General features: G+C 64.5%; 6 protein-coding genes across 6 annotated transcripts; 4 read left to right on the top strand and 2 right to left on the bottom strand.

The window, feature by feature from the left end:
- Positions 1-32: 32 nt before the first annotated feature.
- Positions 33-2,498, bottom strand: AFG2_1 (AAA+-type ATPase; the record flags this gene model as incomplete). Its single annotated transcript, XM_069348918.1, has 4 exons — positions 33-1,700; positions 1,737-1,987; positions 2,025-2,228; positions 2,264-2,498. 4 exons carry the CDS (start codon positions 2,496-2,498, stop codon positions 33-35), a joined length of 2,358 nt encoding a protein of 785 aa, XP_069212462.1.
- An 807-nt stretch (positions 2,499-3,305) lies between these two features.
- Positions 3,306-5,846, top strand: Q8F55_000263 (uncharacterized protein; the record flags this gene model as incomplete). The annotated part of the gene is made up of 11 exons (XM_069348917.1): positions 3,306-3,522; positions 3,575-3,687; positions 3,779-3,841; positions 3,895-4,116; positions 4,156-4,260; positions 4,305-4,393; positions 4,432-4,507; positions 4,544-4,656; positions 4,691-4,964; positions 5,000-5,141; positions 5,179-5,846. The coding sequence occupies 11 exons, from the start codon at positions 3,306-3,308 to the stop codon at positions 5,844-5,846; spliced, it is 2,082 nt and encodes a 693-aa protein (XP_069212461.1).
- Positions 5,847-7,044: 1,198 nt separating this feature from the next.
- On the top strand, positions 7,045-10,593 carry Q8F55_000262 (uncharacterized protein; the record flags this gene model as incomplete). The annotated part of the gene is made up of 9 exons (XM_069348916.1): positions 7,045-7,511; positions 7,627-8,085; positions 8,216-8,224; positions 8,274-8,409; positions 8,473-8,642; positions 8,678-8,992; positions 9,040-9,464; positions 9,504-10,461; positions 10,500-10,593. 9 exons carry the CDS (start codon positions 7,045-7,047, stop codon positions 10,591-10,593), a joined length of 3,033 nt encoding a protein of 1,010 aa, XP_069212460.1.
- Positions 10,594-10,752: 159 nt separating this feature from the next.
- On the bottom strand, positions 10,753-11,606 carry Q8F55_000261 (uncharacterized protein; the record flags this gene model as incomplete). The annotated part of the gene is made up of 4 exons (XM_069348915.1): positions 10,753-10,866; positions 10,916-11,025; positions 11,060-11,419; positions 11,498-11,606. The coding sequence occupies 4 exons, from the start codon at positions 11,604-11,606 to the stop codon at positions 10,753-10,755; spliced, it is 693 nt and encodes a 230-aa protein (XP_069212459.1).
- Positions 11,607-11,798: 192 nt separating this feature from the next.
- On the top strand, positions 11,799-14,295 carry Q8F55_000260 (uncharacterized protein; the record flags this gene model as incomplete). The annotated part of the gene is made up of 7 exons (XM_069348914.1): positions 11,799-12,068; positions 12,101-12,343; positions 12,382-12,646; positions 12,694-13,262; positions 13,310-13,521; positions 13,560-13,662; positions 13,708-14,295. The coding sequence occupies 7 exons, from the start codon at positions 11,799-11,801 to the stop codon at positions 14,293-14,295; spliced, it is 2,250 nt and encodes a 749-aa protein (XP_069212458.1).
- A 507-nt stretch (positions 14,296-14,802) lies between these two features.
- OAC1 (Mitochondrial oxaloacetate carrier protein) lies at positions 14,803-16,229 on the top strand (the record flags this gene model as incomplete). Its single annotated transcript, XM_069348913.1, has 4 exons — positions 14,803-14,932; positions 15,051-15,248; positions 15,488-15,903; positions 15,960-16,229. 4 exons carry the CDS (start codon positions 14,803-14,805, stop codon positions 16,227-16,229), a joined length of 1,014 nt encoding a protein of 337 aa, XP_069212457.1.
- Positions 16,230-16,457: the final 228 nt, after the last annotated feature.

Genomic DNA, 16,457 nt, shown 5'->3' with positions numbered 1-16,457 from the left:
GTATTCTATAGCATTGACCCTGGCACTACACACTAGGCACTTCGGATACCCGACTGGTCGCGCCAACGCTCAAAGAACCGGATCATGTCGGGCGTGATGCGCCGACGGACGGTGCGCGCAGAGTGCAGCAGGTGCTCGCGCTTGACGTACGGCGCCTCGAGGTCCTCGTTCATCGTCGTCAGCGCCGCATCCTGGCAGATGGACGCGACTTCGGCGCCCGAGCACCCCTCGGTGATGCGGCCGAGCTCGTCAATGTCCACGCCAGGCTCGACGGCCATGGTCGCGAAGCGGATCCGGAAGATCTCCTTGCGCGTCTCGAGGTCGGGCGCGCCGACGTACAGGATCCGGTCGAGACGTCCGGGGCGGGTCAGTGCCGCGTCGAGCACGTCCGGGCGGTTGGTCGCCGCGACGACCGTCACGCCCGACAGCTGCTCGATGCCGTCCATCTCGTTCAGCAGCGACGTGAGCACGCCACCGTGCCCACCCTCGCCGCCGTCGCGCGACGAGCCGAGCGCGTCGATCTCGTCGAAGAAGACAATCGACGGAGACGCGGCACGCGCCTTGCGGAAGATCTCACGCACTGCGCGCTCCGACTCGCCGACATACTTGTTGAGCAGCTCGGGGCCCTTGACAGCGATGAAGTTGATGCCGCTCTCGGTCGCGAGGGCCTTGGCAGTGAGCGTCTTGGAGCAGCCTGGGGGGCCGTAGAGGAGCACACCGCGGGGCGCCTCCACGCCGAGGCGGTCGAATGTGTCACGGTGGGTGAGGGGCCACTCGACGCACTCGCGCAGCTTTTGCTTGACCTCGTTCTGGCCCGCAATGTCGGTCCAGCGGACGGCAGGGGTTTCGACAAACACCTCACGCATGGCCGAGGGGCGGATAGTTGGCAGGGTGTGCAGAACGTCGGTGCAGGTGAGGAGCGGGGCTTCGGCGCCGGCGGGGTTGTCGTACCAGCGCTGGATGGCGGCAGAGGCAGACTCGCGCACGAGCGAGCCGAGATCGGCTCCGACGTAGCCGTGGGTCCTTGCTGCGATGGACTCCACCTCCTCCGGCGTGAGCGAGTGTGGCATCTTGGAGAGCATGATGTCGAGGATGTGGCGGCGGCCCACAGCGTCGGGGATGCCAATCTCAATCTCGCGATCAAAGCGGCCAGGACGACGCAGCGCCGGGTCGATGCTGTTGGGGCGGTTGGTAGCGGCGATGACGATGACGCGCTCGTTGGAGGTCGAGGAGCCCATACCGTCCATGAGTGTGAGGAGCATGGCGACGACGCGGCGCTCGACCTCGCCACCTTCGCCGCCGTCTCGGCGCGGCACGAGCGCGTCAACCTCGTCGAGCACAATGATGCACGGGCTGCGCTTGCGAGCCTCCTCAAACACACCCCGAATGCGCTCCTCTGTCTCTCCGTGGAAAGCTGACGACAGCTCGGGGCCATTGACGACGATGCACGAGCAACCTGGCGTCGACGAGGCGATGGCCCGAGCGAGGGCCGTTTTGCCAGTGCCTGGGGGTCCGTGAAGAAGGAGGCCGCGCGGAGGGGTCAGGCCGAAGCGGCTGAAGAGTTCGGGGTTGTTCAACGGGAGGTCAAGGAGGGCCTTGACCTGCTTGATCTGGGGGCCGAGGCCACCGAGCTGGTTGTACGAGGCCGACGAGGACTCGGAAGGGGCAAAGATGTTGATGTAAGAGGGGATGGCGGAGGTCTGGTGTGAGCTAAATTGAATACTTTCGTGGCTTACCTTGGCACTCCCGGCCCCAGTCTTGTCTCCAGCCTTGTCCTCGCCGGACTCATCCTCAAACGCGACCTTGCTCCGCCACTCGACCTCGTAGACGGGGTCAAAGTGATTCAGCGACAGCCCTCCGAGGTCCTTGGCCACGCCGTCCGCCGACGGTGCGACCTTGGTGGACACCTGGATGTCGGTGATCACAAAGACTGAGCTTCCGTCTCCAACCGTGACCTTGTACCCAGGAGCGACGTACTTGACCGAGTCTGGGGTGTTAGGCGCAGCACGGAGGAAGACACTTACTCAAGGCTTCCTTGACGGCCGCACGGCGCCACCCAGCCTCCCGCCTGACGCCACTCTCATCCGCAGATGCCTTATTTTTTGACGGCTCAATCTCCTTGACGGTAACGAGCTTCAGTACGCCCTTGCTGGACGCCGTAGGGAAGCGGTACACCTCGACGTCCCCGTCTCCGAGGTTGGTGAGCTGCGATGGCGAAAGACCGATCGCTGCGGCGTCAGCCCTGCTCCCCCACCTCACTCACAATCCTCTTCGAGGCCCACACGCGGCCAGATCTGCGCGACAATCCATCCTAGCGGCTTGGGGGACGCATCGCCGGCGGAGCGCGAACGGACGAGGACCCAGTCGCCCGCGGCGAGCTTGTGGGCGCGGATAAACTCGGGGGCGAGGTGCGCGCGGCGGTTTCGACGCTGTGGGAGGGCGTCTGACCCGCTGGCCTCGGCGTCGAGGGGCACAACTTGGAGCGCCGCCAGTGACATGGCTCGATGAGGGAGAGGGGTAGTTGCTGAGATGACATCGAGCGAAATTGGGGGTGATGTGGTGTTGCTGGGTCACGTGACTGACCACTGGGGTCCCCAATCGATCCACGTGCCTGTTTCCGTCGGAGGTTGCTGTCGCCAGTGTCCGAGTTTGCCACCCACCCGCCGCCGTCGTCGTCACTGCGGGTGGTGTGATAACCTACCCACACCCACACTTTCAGGCAAACGAGCGAGCGGGAATGCTGATGGCGTGAGGGGACACTGGTCGAGGAGGCACGCCTTGCAACGAGGTGGAGACAACGTATGGGTCTTTGGTCTCTCGATACTGCATGGTACTGCGTGATGCAGAGTGACTTCGAGCATGCAGAACACGAAACGCGTATTGCCAGCATAGGAGATCTGATGCGCGCCCTGCCTGGCTGGCTGATAACGGCCCCTGCCATAAACCCGGGTTTGCCACCCGAGCCAAGCCGACCACGGGGCGGGCGGGGTCAACGTCTGCACAGTCCGCGCACCTCGCCGCGCGCGCGCCTGCACGCCTGCCTGCCTGTCGTACCCCATCACTACTGGTGCGAGTGAGTGGCCCCTACGACACCACCACCACGAACACCACCGCCGCCGCCGCTCGTCGCCGTCGCTTTGCCGCCGCTCGTCGTCTGGCCTGTCCACTCACTCTCCCACTCTCCACTCTCCACTCTCCACTCTCCACTCTCCTTCCTTCCTTCCTCTCACTCACTCACCCAACACTCCATCACCCACTCCACCTTTCATACTTGGACACCAACCACCACCAGTCCACCACCACCCATGCCGGCCGCATCCGCGACCCCCGCGGTCGCCACTGGCCATGAGCACCCAAGCTCACCACCACGCGGGCCTTCGTCGTCCACGACACGTATTCGCACCAGAGACGCTCTCGACGCCGAAAGCGCCGAGGCCGAGCTCGACAGCCCCCGCCGCGCAAAGGTCGCCCGCACCCACTCGTCGTCGTCTATCGCAGCGCCCCAGCTGGATGCACAGAATGGTGAGTCGCAGTGATGCTCCGGATCGACCGCCGACGTTGACCGTCCCCCCAGCGCCTTCCCCCAACATCGCCGCGCCTGCGCCCGAGTCCCAAGAGACCTCGGCGGCGGAACTCGCACTCCAGGAGGAGCTCGAGTGCGGCATGTGCGCCGGCGTGTTCATTGATGTGAGTCGGGCGGCTCTGCCAGCTCCGCGGGCGGCGACAGGGAGTGTGGTCGCACCAAGGAAGGGCGCACCAGCTAACCACCTTCCCTCAGCCCGTCGCTCTGAACGGCTGCGGCCACGTCTTCTGCGGCAGCTGTGTCACTCAATGGATCGCGGTACGTCAACCATGCATGCGTATGGGCGTTCTCCCTGCTAACCTGACCGATAGTCGCTGCCCCAGTACCCTGCCTCCCTACTTCCAGGCGACCCCGTTCCTGAGCCCATCTGTTGTCCGCAGTGCCGCCACGCCCCGGTCCACACTGCGACTCCGTCGCGCATGGCCAAGACCATGGTCGCGCTGCTCCTCAGCATGCACCCCGAGCTGGCTCGTCCACCCAACGAACATAAGCAGGCCGAAGCAATCTACTCGGCTGTGAGCGGCGAGATCAAGGTGAGCAAGATGAGAGTAGCAGCCGCTGATGAGGCACAGTTCCCGGTGCCGCCCCCTCCTCCGCGTGCCCTCCAGCGCAACGAGTTCTGGCGCCCCTGTCGCTCCTGCTACCCCGCCGAGGGCCAGTGGAAGTGCCCTATCCCGGTTGGTGCAGCTGTCGCTGTCTTGATGGAGGCTGATCCCCCAAGGTGCCTCGGTTCGATGAGCCGTCTGAGCGCGACTCCTGCCTCCGCGCTGATGGACTCTGTCCCGATGGCCACAGGCTGTGCGCCGGATGGTGCGTAATTCCACCGGGCAATGTACTGATACCACCAGCGATCGTCTCTCGCCTGCGAGTGGTCCTTCCAGCTCCACCTGTGGCATCTGCGGCGAAGGTTTCTGTGGCGACTCCGTGAGTAGCTCTCGTGGATCTCGCTTACCTGCCCAGGCGATGGGCTGCGAATGTGTCGCGGTCTCCAAGTCGGTACCAACGCCGCAGTTCGCCAATCTTGCCTACATTCTTGAGGACTGCCCCACCGACATGTTGTCGATGGCGTTCAAGTGGGTTGATTGCTTGGTCAAACTAACGTGCCAGGGACAACTGGACTGAGATGGCCTATCTCGGCGCCTATCTTGGTGCTGACACTGAGGCCTTCAAGGCTGCCGACATTTACCGCTCGATCCTCACCTGGCTGCGTACGCCTGAGGCCGTCGAATCTGGGGGCATCATTGGCCTGATGAACCGCGCCGATATCAACCTCCGCCTCCGCACGGGCATGGCAGATGAGATGCAGCTTGCCATCAGCGCTGTCGGCGAAGAGGAGACCGAAGCCAAGATCTGCGGCGGCTGCGCAGACGAGATCCTCTGCGTACGTTCTACCTTGCGGCTGTCGCTTACCCCCAGGCCGGCCTCCTCGAGTGGTGGATGAGGGAGCTGGCCAAGCCCGAGGTGGCGAGCTCCCGACCAGCAGCCATCTCTGGACGACCAAACTGCAAGCACGGACGCAAGTGTACGCGTCAGGATAGCGAGCAGCATGCCAAGAAGTGTAAGTGCTGGTGGAGGCCATGTAGCTGACAACTTAGTCAACCACATCTGCGAGCCCATGCCTGAGAAGGAGGCGAGCCAGATCCACCAGGATGACACGCCTGCGATTCAGACTAATGAACCGACCAATGCGTTATCACCAAGTGGGTCATCGTCGGATGACGAGGACGAGTCGGAGAAGCCAACGTACACGACCGCCTCGACGCAGTACGAGGCCAACCCCGAGGGGTCCGTTGTTATCGGCCGTAGCACGCAGGGGATTCAGGCTGTGTGGAAGGCGTCCGAGCAACTACCTGTTGCATCTTCCTCGTCGTTACCCGCCCCAGCGCTCGCCATCTCCAACCTTGTCAACTCGCCAGCTGGTCGGTCTGTCGCTGGTTCCTCGGCCGCAGACAACTACCACGGTTCATTCTCGACCTTAAGAGTCTCGGGCTCCCCATCTACCTCGCTGGTTGCGACCTTCCCGAACGGCTGGAATGGGCGCCGTGAGCACACCCCACCACCGTTAGGCGCGCTTTTCGGGGGTAACACGACTGTTGGTCCGAGTGCAAATCCATCTCCTGCGGTCGGCGCCACTTCAAAGCTGTCGTTACCACCTGTGTCTCGCCCACCGTCTCACTTTGGTCTCGGCGGCGATGCTTCGGCTATCTTGACTGGGACATCGTCTCACCTTCAGAGATCTACGCCCATGGACCTTGACCCATAGGCGCAGCGAGCAGTAGATTGCTGTTCTCTTTGGGCACTCGAGTGTGTACCCGTCTCGTGTCGGAAGCCTGGCTTCCGATGGACACTGTCCCGCCCTCTGTTGTACATAGCCACGCATGTCTGTCCAGTGCACCCCCATGATCATTGTCACTTCCACCCAGCACCCACCCCACCCAATCACCCCACCGTAGTTGACCCACCCATGTCGTCATGATGTAGATGCATGACATTGTATACGAGGAAGCGAGGTGCCCCGGGTGCGGACCGATGACCCGGCGGTCGTTGAATCCTGGACCTCGTCGCTCTTGGCGAGTTCAGGGGGAGAGCGGCAACTGCGCGGCAAGGATGGCGGCTCGAGTGAGAGGGAGCATCACGTGCATTGTCTGAAGGAGGAGACGGTGTGTGGTAAGACGAGATGTGTCTGGGCAGGGCGGGCAGGCACAGCTGCGGTGGCCCATTGCATTGCAGGTCGAACGACTTGGCCACTGGTGCCTGTTTGCTTCCGCCCCACCCCCTCCTCTCCCTCCCCCGCCCCCACTCAGCAGTGTGCGCCGTGCGTCGCCGTTTCCTCCGTTGGTCCGCCGAGTGGCTTTTGGCATGCCGCCGCCCACCCGCCCGCCGCCCGCCGCACTGCGCCGACGCTCTCTGTCTGGCTCGCGCCTTGCCTCGCCCGCCCACCGCAGCCCAACCCTTCCCTCTCGTCCCCTTCCTCCTCCCCCGCCGCCCTCGTTTCTGCCCATTACCCCTCAATCCTCGTTCGTCGCCGTTTTCCTTTGGCTGCACGACTTGCTTGTCCCTTACTTGGTCGCCGTTCAGTCTCGAGCCAGCAGCCAGCAGCCAGCAGCCGCGGCGCAGAGCCAAGCCGCATCCCAGTTCAACCACTACCGCCGCCTCCGCCTCCGCCGCCGTCGCCCCCAATCGCCCAATCCAACAACCACCATTCCTCCTCATCACGGCCCAGGTCATCACCATCGCGTCTTTCACTTTACCCACACCAACCGACAATAACAGTTGGTCAGCATCACAGTTCGCAGGCACAAGAGCGTCACAAGCACAACGCCCTTAGTCGACGACACCATAGCCACGGCTCGCACAGCACCGTGACGGCTCGACTCTATCCCCACTCCCCAGCAGCCGCAGCGTAACCGCCGCAGCCTGCCGTCCACGTCCTGACCCCCGCCCCCGTCGCCGCGAGCGCCATGTCTGCGCCGCCTGCACCGTCCGGCGCGTCCATTGCCGCCAACCCCTCGGGGCAAGGCGGCAGCGGCGCCGCACCTGCCCGTGTCGGCGTCGGCATTCAGCCCGCGCCGGCCGGCTCGAACGGCGCCGGCGCAGCGGGCAACGCGTCCGCCGCGTCCGCAACAGCCGCCGACAAGAAGCGCAAAGCGCCGCCAACGGCAGGTGGACAGGCCCGACCGAAAGAGCCTCGCACGGGCTCTGCGACAGAGGACGAATCGGGCGCGCCATCGCCCACGGCATCTGTGGCTGCGGCGCCCGCGGCGCCGCGACCCCGCGAGGCCAAGCGCACGCGCGTGCACTTTTCGTGCGTCGAATGTCATCGGCGTAAACAGAAGTGCGACCGCAAGGAGCCGTGCTCGCAGTGTGTGGCCAGGAGAGTGCCCCATCTGTGCCGCCCGTTCTTGAATGGCGTCGAGGACCCCAACGCGTGAGTCCAACTCTGGTGGGGAGGAAGCGAGCAAGGGCGCTGGGCGTTGCATGTGCTGTGCTGCTGCCGGACAATCTCGGCTACCTTTACAGACCAGCTAACATGTTCGGTGCAGTAATTCCGATGTCCACGCAAGGCTTGCGACCATTGAGGGCATGCTCACACGACTCGTGTCCGCCATCCCACAAGCGCTGGCAACAAGGCCACTAGTCGAGGGGTCTAGTCCAGACGTCTTGTCAATAGCGACACAGGGCGAGGATGTGTTCCACCCACAGTCTGCGCCACCCGCATCGGCTCAGCCCGAACCTCCACGACAGGTCTACCCCCACAAGCCACCTCCCTCTGGCCTCTTCCCCGCAAATCTGTCCACCACGACACCCGTGGGTCGATCAGGATTCGGTTGGGGCCTCCGGGAAGGGCGCATGATCTCGCTCAGCGTCGAAGACAATGCCGACTTACGCGAGGTCCTCGCCACCCTGCGGGAAAGCGGCATCACCAAGAACCATCTCGAGTGGCTCATCTCTGGTGTTCCTGGCAGGCGCATGGCAGACGGCCTCGTCGAGCTCTACTTCCGGTGAGTGTCTGTTTCGGACGGTCGTGCCGAGGGAACATTGGGGATACCCCGTGCTCCGATGCCATCTCATGGCGCTTGGACTCGGTTTTGTGTCTACCATCAGCGAGAGAACAGCACTGACACCTCTCAGGGATATCGAGTACGCCGATATTGGGTTGCCAACGGGCTGGGTGCTGACCATGACACAGCTGGACGCGATACAAGATGAACAGACCGCAGTTTGAGCGCCGTTACCAGATCTTCTTCGACTCGATCGGCCGGAATCCCACCAGCCCCAAGATCGACGCGGATACACTGAAATGGCTGCCCCTAATGTTCATTGTGGTGAGTTGCCGATGCGCCGTTTCCACCGCGCCTGTACCCCGCCCTCGCTTACACGACGATCAGTTGGCTATTGCCGCTCTGTCCGCACCGAGCGAGATTGTGCCTGCAGATGAACAGCAGGCCTGGTCCCGTCGCTTCTACGGCTCAGCAAAGAGTGGCCTCGAGTACGCAAAGGCACTGCAACGGGACAACCTCGAAGTGCTGTACGCTGGTGTACTGGCGTCTCGCTACATGTAGGTGTCGGGAGTGCGCAACATGCTGACGCCAGGCTCCTCACCCGCCGACCAGCAGAAGGCTCAACACCGCTCACGACCGCGTTCCAGCTCGGTTTGTACCGCGACGGCACCGTCCTCAACCTTTCAGACAAACGCGAGGTCGAGGTCCGTCGACGTGCATGGGCAATGCTGTACCACCTGGACCGCACCATCTCGCTCCTGGTGGGTCGCCCGGCGTCCATCTCGGATGCGCACACCGATGCCCGCCCGCCCGCCAATCTGGACGACGAGGAGATTGAGAGCGGCGACTTCGACCCGGCTGGCCATCCTCTGACGCAGCCAACAGTCTACACCTATGTCATTGTGCGGTACGTGCAGTGCCCATTTGTTCTAGTCACCACGCTGACATCCACAGCCACCGCCTCGCCGAGATCATGGGCCGAATCGCGTACCACACATTCACCATCCAGCTTCCCGACTACCAGACTGTCCTCGCGCTCGACAAGGAGCTCCTCGCCTGGCGTGACAGCCTCCCGTCGTTCCTCGCGATGCAGAACGCCGACACGAGCCTCGACGCTGCCCACTCGTACCTGTTTGTCCAACGTCACCTGCTCGCGTGCGAATGGTACTACACCCGCATCACGCTCAATCGGCCCTACTTACTACGCCGCAAGCCGCAGGACGGACGCTACGCGTACTCACGCAACGCAGCAATCGAGTCGGCGACGGCCGATCTGCTCAGCAGGCGCGACTTTATGATGGAGAAGGGCGACTTGGTCATCAACTCGGGTGGATACCGTGTGCTCAACTCGTACATGGTCCTTGGTGTCACCATTAAACGTAGGTGCATGTTCCATGGCAGACGCTAACATCCACCAGTCGACCCCGACTCGCCACAGGCGGACGAGCTAAGGCATCTGCTGAGCGTCGTCTCCGGCCGAGCTAGAGACGAGCAAGGCCGCATGTCGGAGCCGATTGTTAAAGAGGAGCTCGCAATCGTCGAATTCCTTACTGCCAAGAGCACGACAAAGAACAATGCGGCACCAGCAAACGGAGCGGCTACGAACGGCCAGGCGCGAGGCGACACCACAGACGAGAACACGCCTGTCGATCTGCTGCTCGGCTTGGCAAAGACCAACTCTGGCCGACGCGCTGCCGAGGAGGAGAAGCGCCAGCTCAGGTTGCAGCAGCTGCGCGAACGAGAGGAGCAGAGGCAGGCTCAGCGCAGGACTGCCCAGGGTGGAGCCAACGCAGCCAAGAACGTCAGTGCCTCGCCATGGGGCTATGTCGCTCCCCAGATGCCTGGAATCGACGTCCACCAGCCGTTCGGCCCCGCCAACAACGGAAATCGCCAATCGCGTCTGCCCAGGCCGCTGCAGCCGCCAGGTGGCGCCGGTCGCCAAGAAGGGACGGTGGAGAGGAGCGACTCTGCGTCGATCAGCTCGACGGGCCACGGATGGTCGCCAGAGAACCCATTCAGCTTCACCGAGAACCGCGCTTCACCGGGCTTCGGCGGGCCGGGAGCCAGCAACACGCTCATCCCCAGCCCGCACGCTGCGTTCAGCGGCGCCAACGCCGCTGCCAACCAGCAGCAGCAGCAGCAGCAGCTGGCCAACATCTCGCCATACCAGGACATGTCGCTGTCGCTGCCTGCGGACCAACTGGCCAACCTCACGCAGCAGAACACCAACGACATCTTTGCAAACGCTGGTGGGCCGCCGCCCGAGTTTGGCACGGCCGTCGACGTCAACTTTGACTTTGCCAACCTCACGATCCCGCAGCAGGGCATGGACATGCACTTCAACCCGTTCGCGATTCAGCAGACGGGCGATGAAGGGTGAGTGGCAACGTCGAGATTGGCACTGACGTATTTAGCAGCGGCTCTGAACCTGGCCACGACGACGAGACCACATTCCTCAACTTCATCCTAACCAAGTTTGCCAACAGCTCGGCAGGTGAGGCGATGTGATGGGGTGGAGCTGGAGGCGGGCGGCAGGTATCTTTTGATATATTTTTTTTCTCGTGGGACAGAGTGCCGGCGTCGCCGCGCTCGCAAGATACGGCATATCAGTGACATAGTCTTGGATTCAGTGTTCGCTGTACTTGTATGCATGGGGGTCGCCACCGCCTAGATCTTGTCGAGGGCGCGGTTGAAGCCGCCACGACGGTTCATGTACTGGCGCCAGGTGCGCTTCTTGTGCGTCTTTGCGCCTCCGACGTCGTTGCCCTCGACCTCTTGCCCCTGTGTCACCGTCAGCACCGCGCGCGCGCTCGCCAGAGCCACAACGCACCTTGCTCGTGCCGAAGCCGCCAAAGCCCATCATGGCAGCCATGGCGGCCGTCTCGTCGTCGAGCTCCTCCTCCGGCGCGGGCGCCGCGTCGGCGTCCTCGTCCTTCTCCTCTGCGTCGTCAGCGTGGCCTTGTCGCCCACTCACCCTCGGGCACGATGCGCGTGCCGTCAGCAGCGTACTTGATGCCCTGCGCGCGCTCCTCCTCGCGCCGCCGGCGGCCCTCCTCGATCGCGCGCCGGTCCAGCGGCCGGTCGTAGTCGCGCCGTCCACCGCCGCCGCCATTGTCGCGCTCGTACCGCCCGCCGCTCTCGCGCTCGTACCCCCTCCCGCCGCCGTCGTACCGCCCCCCGCGGCCACCTCCGTACCGCTCGTCGTCGCGGCGGTGCGGCGGCGCGTCCCGCGCTCCCCGGGGCGGCGAGTCGCGCGAGTAGCCGCCGCGCGGGCGCTCGCTGCGCGGGTCTGGGCGGTCGTACCGATCCCCACGGTCTGCGCGGTCTGCACGGTCTGTGGTTGTCAGCTGCGGCTGCGGAGGGGGCGGAGGAGGAGGAGGGGGCATGTAGAGTGCAGGGAGGAAGAGCTCACCTCGGTCGTCGTACCGCCGCCCAGCTGGCGACCGGCTGCGGTCGCGCTCGCGCTCGCGCGCGTACCCTCCCCTTGCTGAGCCGCGCGGCTCGTCGCGGTATGAGGACATGGTGGTTGTCGATGTGGGAGGAGCAAAGTGTTGTTGTCGCGGATCAAAAGTGGCAAGTTGAATTTGGAGCCCGCCTAATGCGCATTACAACTGGCCTTGATTAGGCCGCCGATTGAAAATCACGTGCAGCGGCCACCGAAACAATGCCGAAGACTCAACCGCAACAACCAACCTCTCTTCCCCCCATCAACCATGGCGAGCCTGTACACCACGCTCGCGGACGGCCTTTCCGCGCTCGCCTCGGCGTCCTGGGCGGCGCGTGAGCCCCTGCTCGCGGCCGCCGCTGGACCAGCGCCGCTCCCCCCGCTCGATGAGGAGCAGCTGCGCGCGCAGGTCGAGGCCGTGTGGACCGCGGCCGGGGGCGGCGAGTCGAGCTCGGGAGGGCGGCGCCTCGACGTCGTCAAGAGCACGCTCGACCTCGTGGGGCGGGACGTTGCGGAGCGGCCGGTCGTCGACGGACGGGTGGGTCGGGATGTGTGCGCTGCTGACGGTAGCTCGTGGAACCGGCCGAGAACGAAAGCGACGACGCGAAGCGCGCGTTCCAGACCGCGCTGCAGGACCGCCTGGACATCGCCCTCACGCTGTACGAGGTCGCGTATGCCGCCCTTGCTGCGCCGGCGCTCGAGCCCGGCGCCGTGTTCATCCCCCTGCTGGAGGACTTTGTCGAGCTGCTCTCCGTGGCCACTTGGCGCCAGCTGTTCGGATACCTCGAGACACGGTCGAAGCGGTTCTCAAAGGTACGGAGCTGGGACTGGGCCCGCTGACACTATAACAGAACATGCCCTCGTCGCGCGGCAAGGCGCTGCCCCTCCTCCGCACGATCAACGCCTTCTTACGCTTCCTCTCGCACACGCCCGAGGACCTGATGCTCCGCGGCAGAGTGCAGCTGTTCGCCGCGGCCGTGATTCCGATCGCCGACAAGAGTGCGATCAACATGCGCGGAGAGTACAGCGCGATCCAGACGACGTGGGAGGAGGGAGATGCGCAGGGCGACGCGCAGGGCGATGTGGAGATGGCCGAGGGGGAGCCGGCGGACAGTGGTGAGTTGACAAGTGGTGTGGTGAATGACCAACAGCTCACGCCGCAGCCGAAGAAAAGCCCCAGCCCCAACCCGACTTCTACTCCACCCTCTGGTCCCTCCAGACATACTTTGCCTACCCGCCATCACTCGACGGGCCGGCCGTCGGCGAGCCAGCACAAACCCCGTTTGAGCAGTTCCGCACCAAGTCCGACTTTGTCCTCTCGCGCCTGTACGAACAGACCAAGCGCGAGCGCGTGTTACTCGGCAAGGACCCCGAGGCCGCGGCGCTGCGTGCGCCCGCCGCCACCAGCGGGACCAGTGCAGACGACTTCTACCCGCGCTATCTCACTGCCAAGAGCCTGCTCGAGTACGAGATTGCCGACCAGTCGTTCCGCCGCCAGGTGCTGGTGCAGTACTTTATCCTGTTCCAGTTCCTGCTCAATCTCTCGCCCGGGAGCGCCAACAAGCAGCAGTTTACCGGCGGCATGCCCAAGACCTTTGTCGTCGACGGCGACAACCTTGTGTGGATCAAGAAGACGGTTTCGTTTATCCGCGACGAGCTCAAGCGCATGTCGGCGGACGGGTACGAGTTTGACAAGACGGTGGTCATGCTCATGGACCGGGAGAGACGCTATGTGAGTGGGCTCGAGCGCAGACTGCGGTCGGGTGGCTGACCCCCCAGGCCCAATGGAAGAACGACGGCTGCCCAGACACCGAGTGGGAGATCAAGGCCGTCGAGGCGAAGGAGGCCGAGGGTGCCGCGTTGAAATGGAAGCGCCATGTGGGGCCGATGCGCCCGTGGTTCCATCGCCTCGGCACACCGGCACTCACCCGGGTATGGGACGAGGGCTTCAAGAGCATGGACGATTTCCGCGAGACGGCGAGGAAGAATCCGTGAGTGGGACGCAAAGCGTGGTTCGCTGATGCCACAGCCGCCCGTCTGTGTTTGAGCTCGAGGAGGAGCTCAGCAGGATTGAGATGGACGAGGAGGATGACAAGGCGATGGGGAATGAGATTCCTGCGGAGAATGCCGAGGTGGGCGCCATCGCGATGTCCGGTACACCCGCTCACACGACCCAGAAGAAGCAGACCATCAAGTGGATGGCGTTCCGCCAGGCACGCAAACAGTACCCGGCCGAGGTCACGAAACTCGGCAACGCCGTTGGCGCCGACCGCGACCTGCACCAGCTAGTCAAGCTGATCCGCGAGCGGGAGGCTGCGGCGTCCGCGGCGCGCCAAGCTGCAGGGCGCGAGTCGGCATCGCCGGAGGAAGCTCATGAAGAGGGCGACGGGGTCGACCCGGTTGCTGAGGAGGATGCCGAGGCTGAGGAAGAGCCAGCTGACGGTGGTGAGGAGGCGGCCGAGGGCGAGGCGGCCAAGGGCGACGAGGAGGCTGATCTCGAGGTCAAGGGCTATGACGTGCCGGAGACCCAGCCCGACGTGAACGGCACAAGTCACGAAGGGAGCCAAGTGCCCAGCCAGGTCGCAAGCCCTGAGAAGGAGCAGGCCGAGGAGCAGGCCAACGGGCACGTCGAGGCCGAAGCGATGGCTGTGGACGGCGCCGAGGAGGAGCCGGAGCAGCAGGAGCAGCAACCGGAGGCTGTCGACGCCGCCGAGCCAATAGCCGCCGCGCCGATCGAGGACGCCGACATGGCTGAGGCAGAGTAGACCAGTGGCCGTGGTATGCATCACTGCCTTGTAGACGTGGGGAAGATACGGCTGGGGGCTTGGCTGATCACGCGCTTGGCTGACGTCAAATGCGGGGTGGGGGCGGGTATCGAGCGGAAGTGGGGGGGCTGTTGGGGGGGAGGTGGTCGGAGCTTGGTCGTGTGTTGTCGAGTGTCGGGAGCAGCGGTGTCGGGTCGGTGGCACGCCCGTGCTCGGCGGCACTGTCGGCGCAGCAACGAGCATCGAGCATGCCCTCCGCACGCAGCGAGCTCGCCATCGCCGCATTCGTAGAGCGGGGTGTCACCGCTCAGTGCACTCGGCCTCGTCCGAATCAGCTTATTCGCGCCCCCCTCCGCGCCGCCGAGTCGTGTTCCGGCCCGATCAATCACAATCAGCGGGGTGGGTGCTGACTTTTCGGCGGGGGTGGGGTTGCCGGCCGCAAGGTGGGGTGTTGTTGCTGCCATCGTCGACCATCTCTCGCCATCGCCCACCTCCCCACCCAGCCCGATGACCTCGCCCGCCCCCGCCGCCGCTGGCGCCGCCGTCGCCGCGGCAGCAGCTTCGCCCGACAAGCCGCTGTCCCTGCTCGAGAGCTTCATGTGTGGTGGTCTGGCCGGGTGTGCGGCTGTTACTGTTAGTGAGTAAGGCGAGCCGACGCCGAAGGCGGCGGCGAGCAGTCCGTTGCCTCGACGAACGATGCTGACCGCTCTCTCCTCTCCCACCTCCTCGGCCGCTCGCTCCGCTCGCTCCCACAGCCAACATCCCCGAGACCATGAAGACGCGCCTGCAGCTCCAGGGCGAGCTGGCAAAGGCCGACGCCAACGCGCCCAAGGTGTACAAGAACGTCTTTGACGTGTTCAAGAAGACGTGGGCCAACGAGGGGATCAAGGGGCTGCAGAGGGGCCTGATGCCCGCGTACGGGTACCAGATTCTGCTCAACGGGTCGAGGCTGGGTGAGTCGTCCGAGCGCCGCGCAGCGGCGTGAGGCTGTACGTTGTGGCTGTCCGTTGTGGTGGGGCCTGGGGCCGGCGACGTCGCAGCGGAGCGGTGCCGACGGCACATGTCGGTGTGGCCCCCCTGCCACGGCCTTCGCGGCCCTCGCTTCGACCGACGCGTCGAAACTTCCCGCGCACGGACTCCGCGACACCCTCCCCGCACCTACGCTGACGCTGACCCCCCCGCCCCCCCGCAGGCTTCTACGAGCCCGTCCGGCACACGATCAACCGCGCGCTCGGGTACAAGCCCGACGAGGTCGTGTGGTACACGAGCATCACGGCCGGCTCCGTGACGGGGTGTATCGGCGCGACGCTGGGCTCGCCCCTGTTCCTGATCAAGGCGCGCATGCAGGCCTACAGCCCGGTGCTGCCCGTCGGCGCGCAGCACAACTACAAGAACGGGTTTGACGCGCTGCGCACGATTGTGCGCGCCGACGGCGTGGCTGGGCTCTGGCGCGGCGTGTCGGCCGCCATTCTGAGGACTGTCTGCGGGTCGGCCGTCCAGCTCCCGTCGTACAACTATGCCAAGGACGTGTTTACGCGCTACGGCATCCTCGACCCCAACAGCTTCTGGATGTACCTCGCGGCCTCGGGCGTGTCTGGTGTCGTTGTTGTGAGTAGCCTCGTCGCAGTTGCCTCCCCCCTAGTTTCCCCACTGACGCCCGCCAGTGCGCAGCAATGCAGCCCGCCGACACGGTCCTCACGCGCATGTACAACCAGCCCACGATCAAGGACCCGCTCACCGGCAAGACGCGCGGCGCCCTCTACACCAACCCCATCGACTGCCTCTGGAAGACGGCGCAGGCAGAGGGCATCAAGGGCTGGTACAAGGGCACCACGGCACACTTCCTCCGCATCGCCCCACACACCGTCATCACCCTCGTCGCAAACGAGCTCATCACAAAGGAGTACAAGAAGTACATTCGGAGAGACGACTAGACGTGTCGCGTCGTGTCGCGTGAGATGGCGTGGACTTGGATACCTTGTATGACTCTCGATACTCAATACTCAATTGCATCTTGTCCTTGTACACAAAAAGGCTAGGGCAGGGATGCAGGCGGGCGGGCGAGGGCGCGGCCGCGGCCGTGGCCGTGGCCGAGCGGCGCTGTCTCGTGCAACAGCTGCCCTCTTGGCAGAGTGCGTAGCGACGCATTGCCATGCCCATGG

The sequence above is a fragment of the Vanrija albida genome (genome assembly GCF_041260175.1).
Source record: "Vanrija albida strain AlHP1 chromosome Unknown contig_1, whole genome shotgun sequence".
NCBI classification, from domain to species: Eukaryota; Fungi; Basidiomycota; class Tremellomycetes; order Trichosporonales; family Trichosporonaceae; genus Vanrija; species Vanrija albida.
The sequence above is the reverse complement of the archived record's forward strand: the minus strand, read 5'-3'. Positions and strand labels throughout refer to the sequence as shown.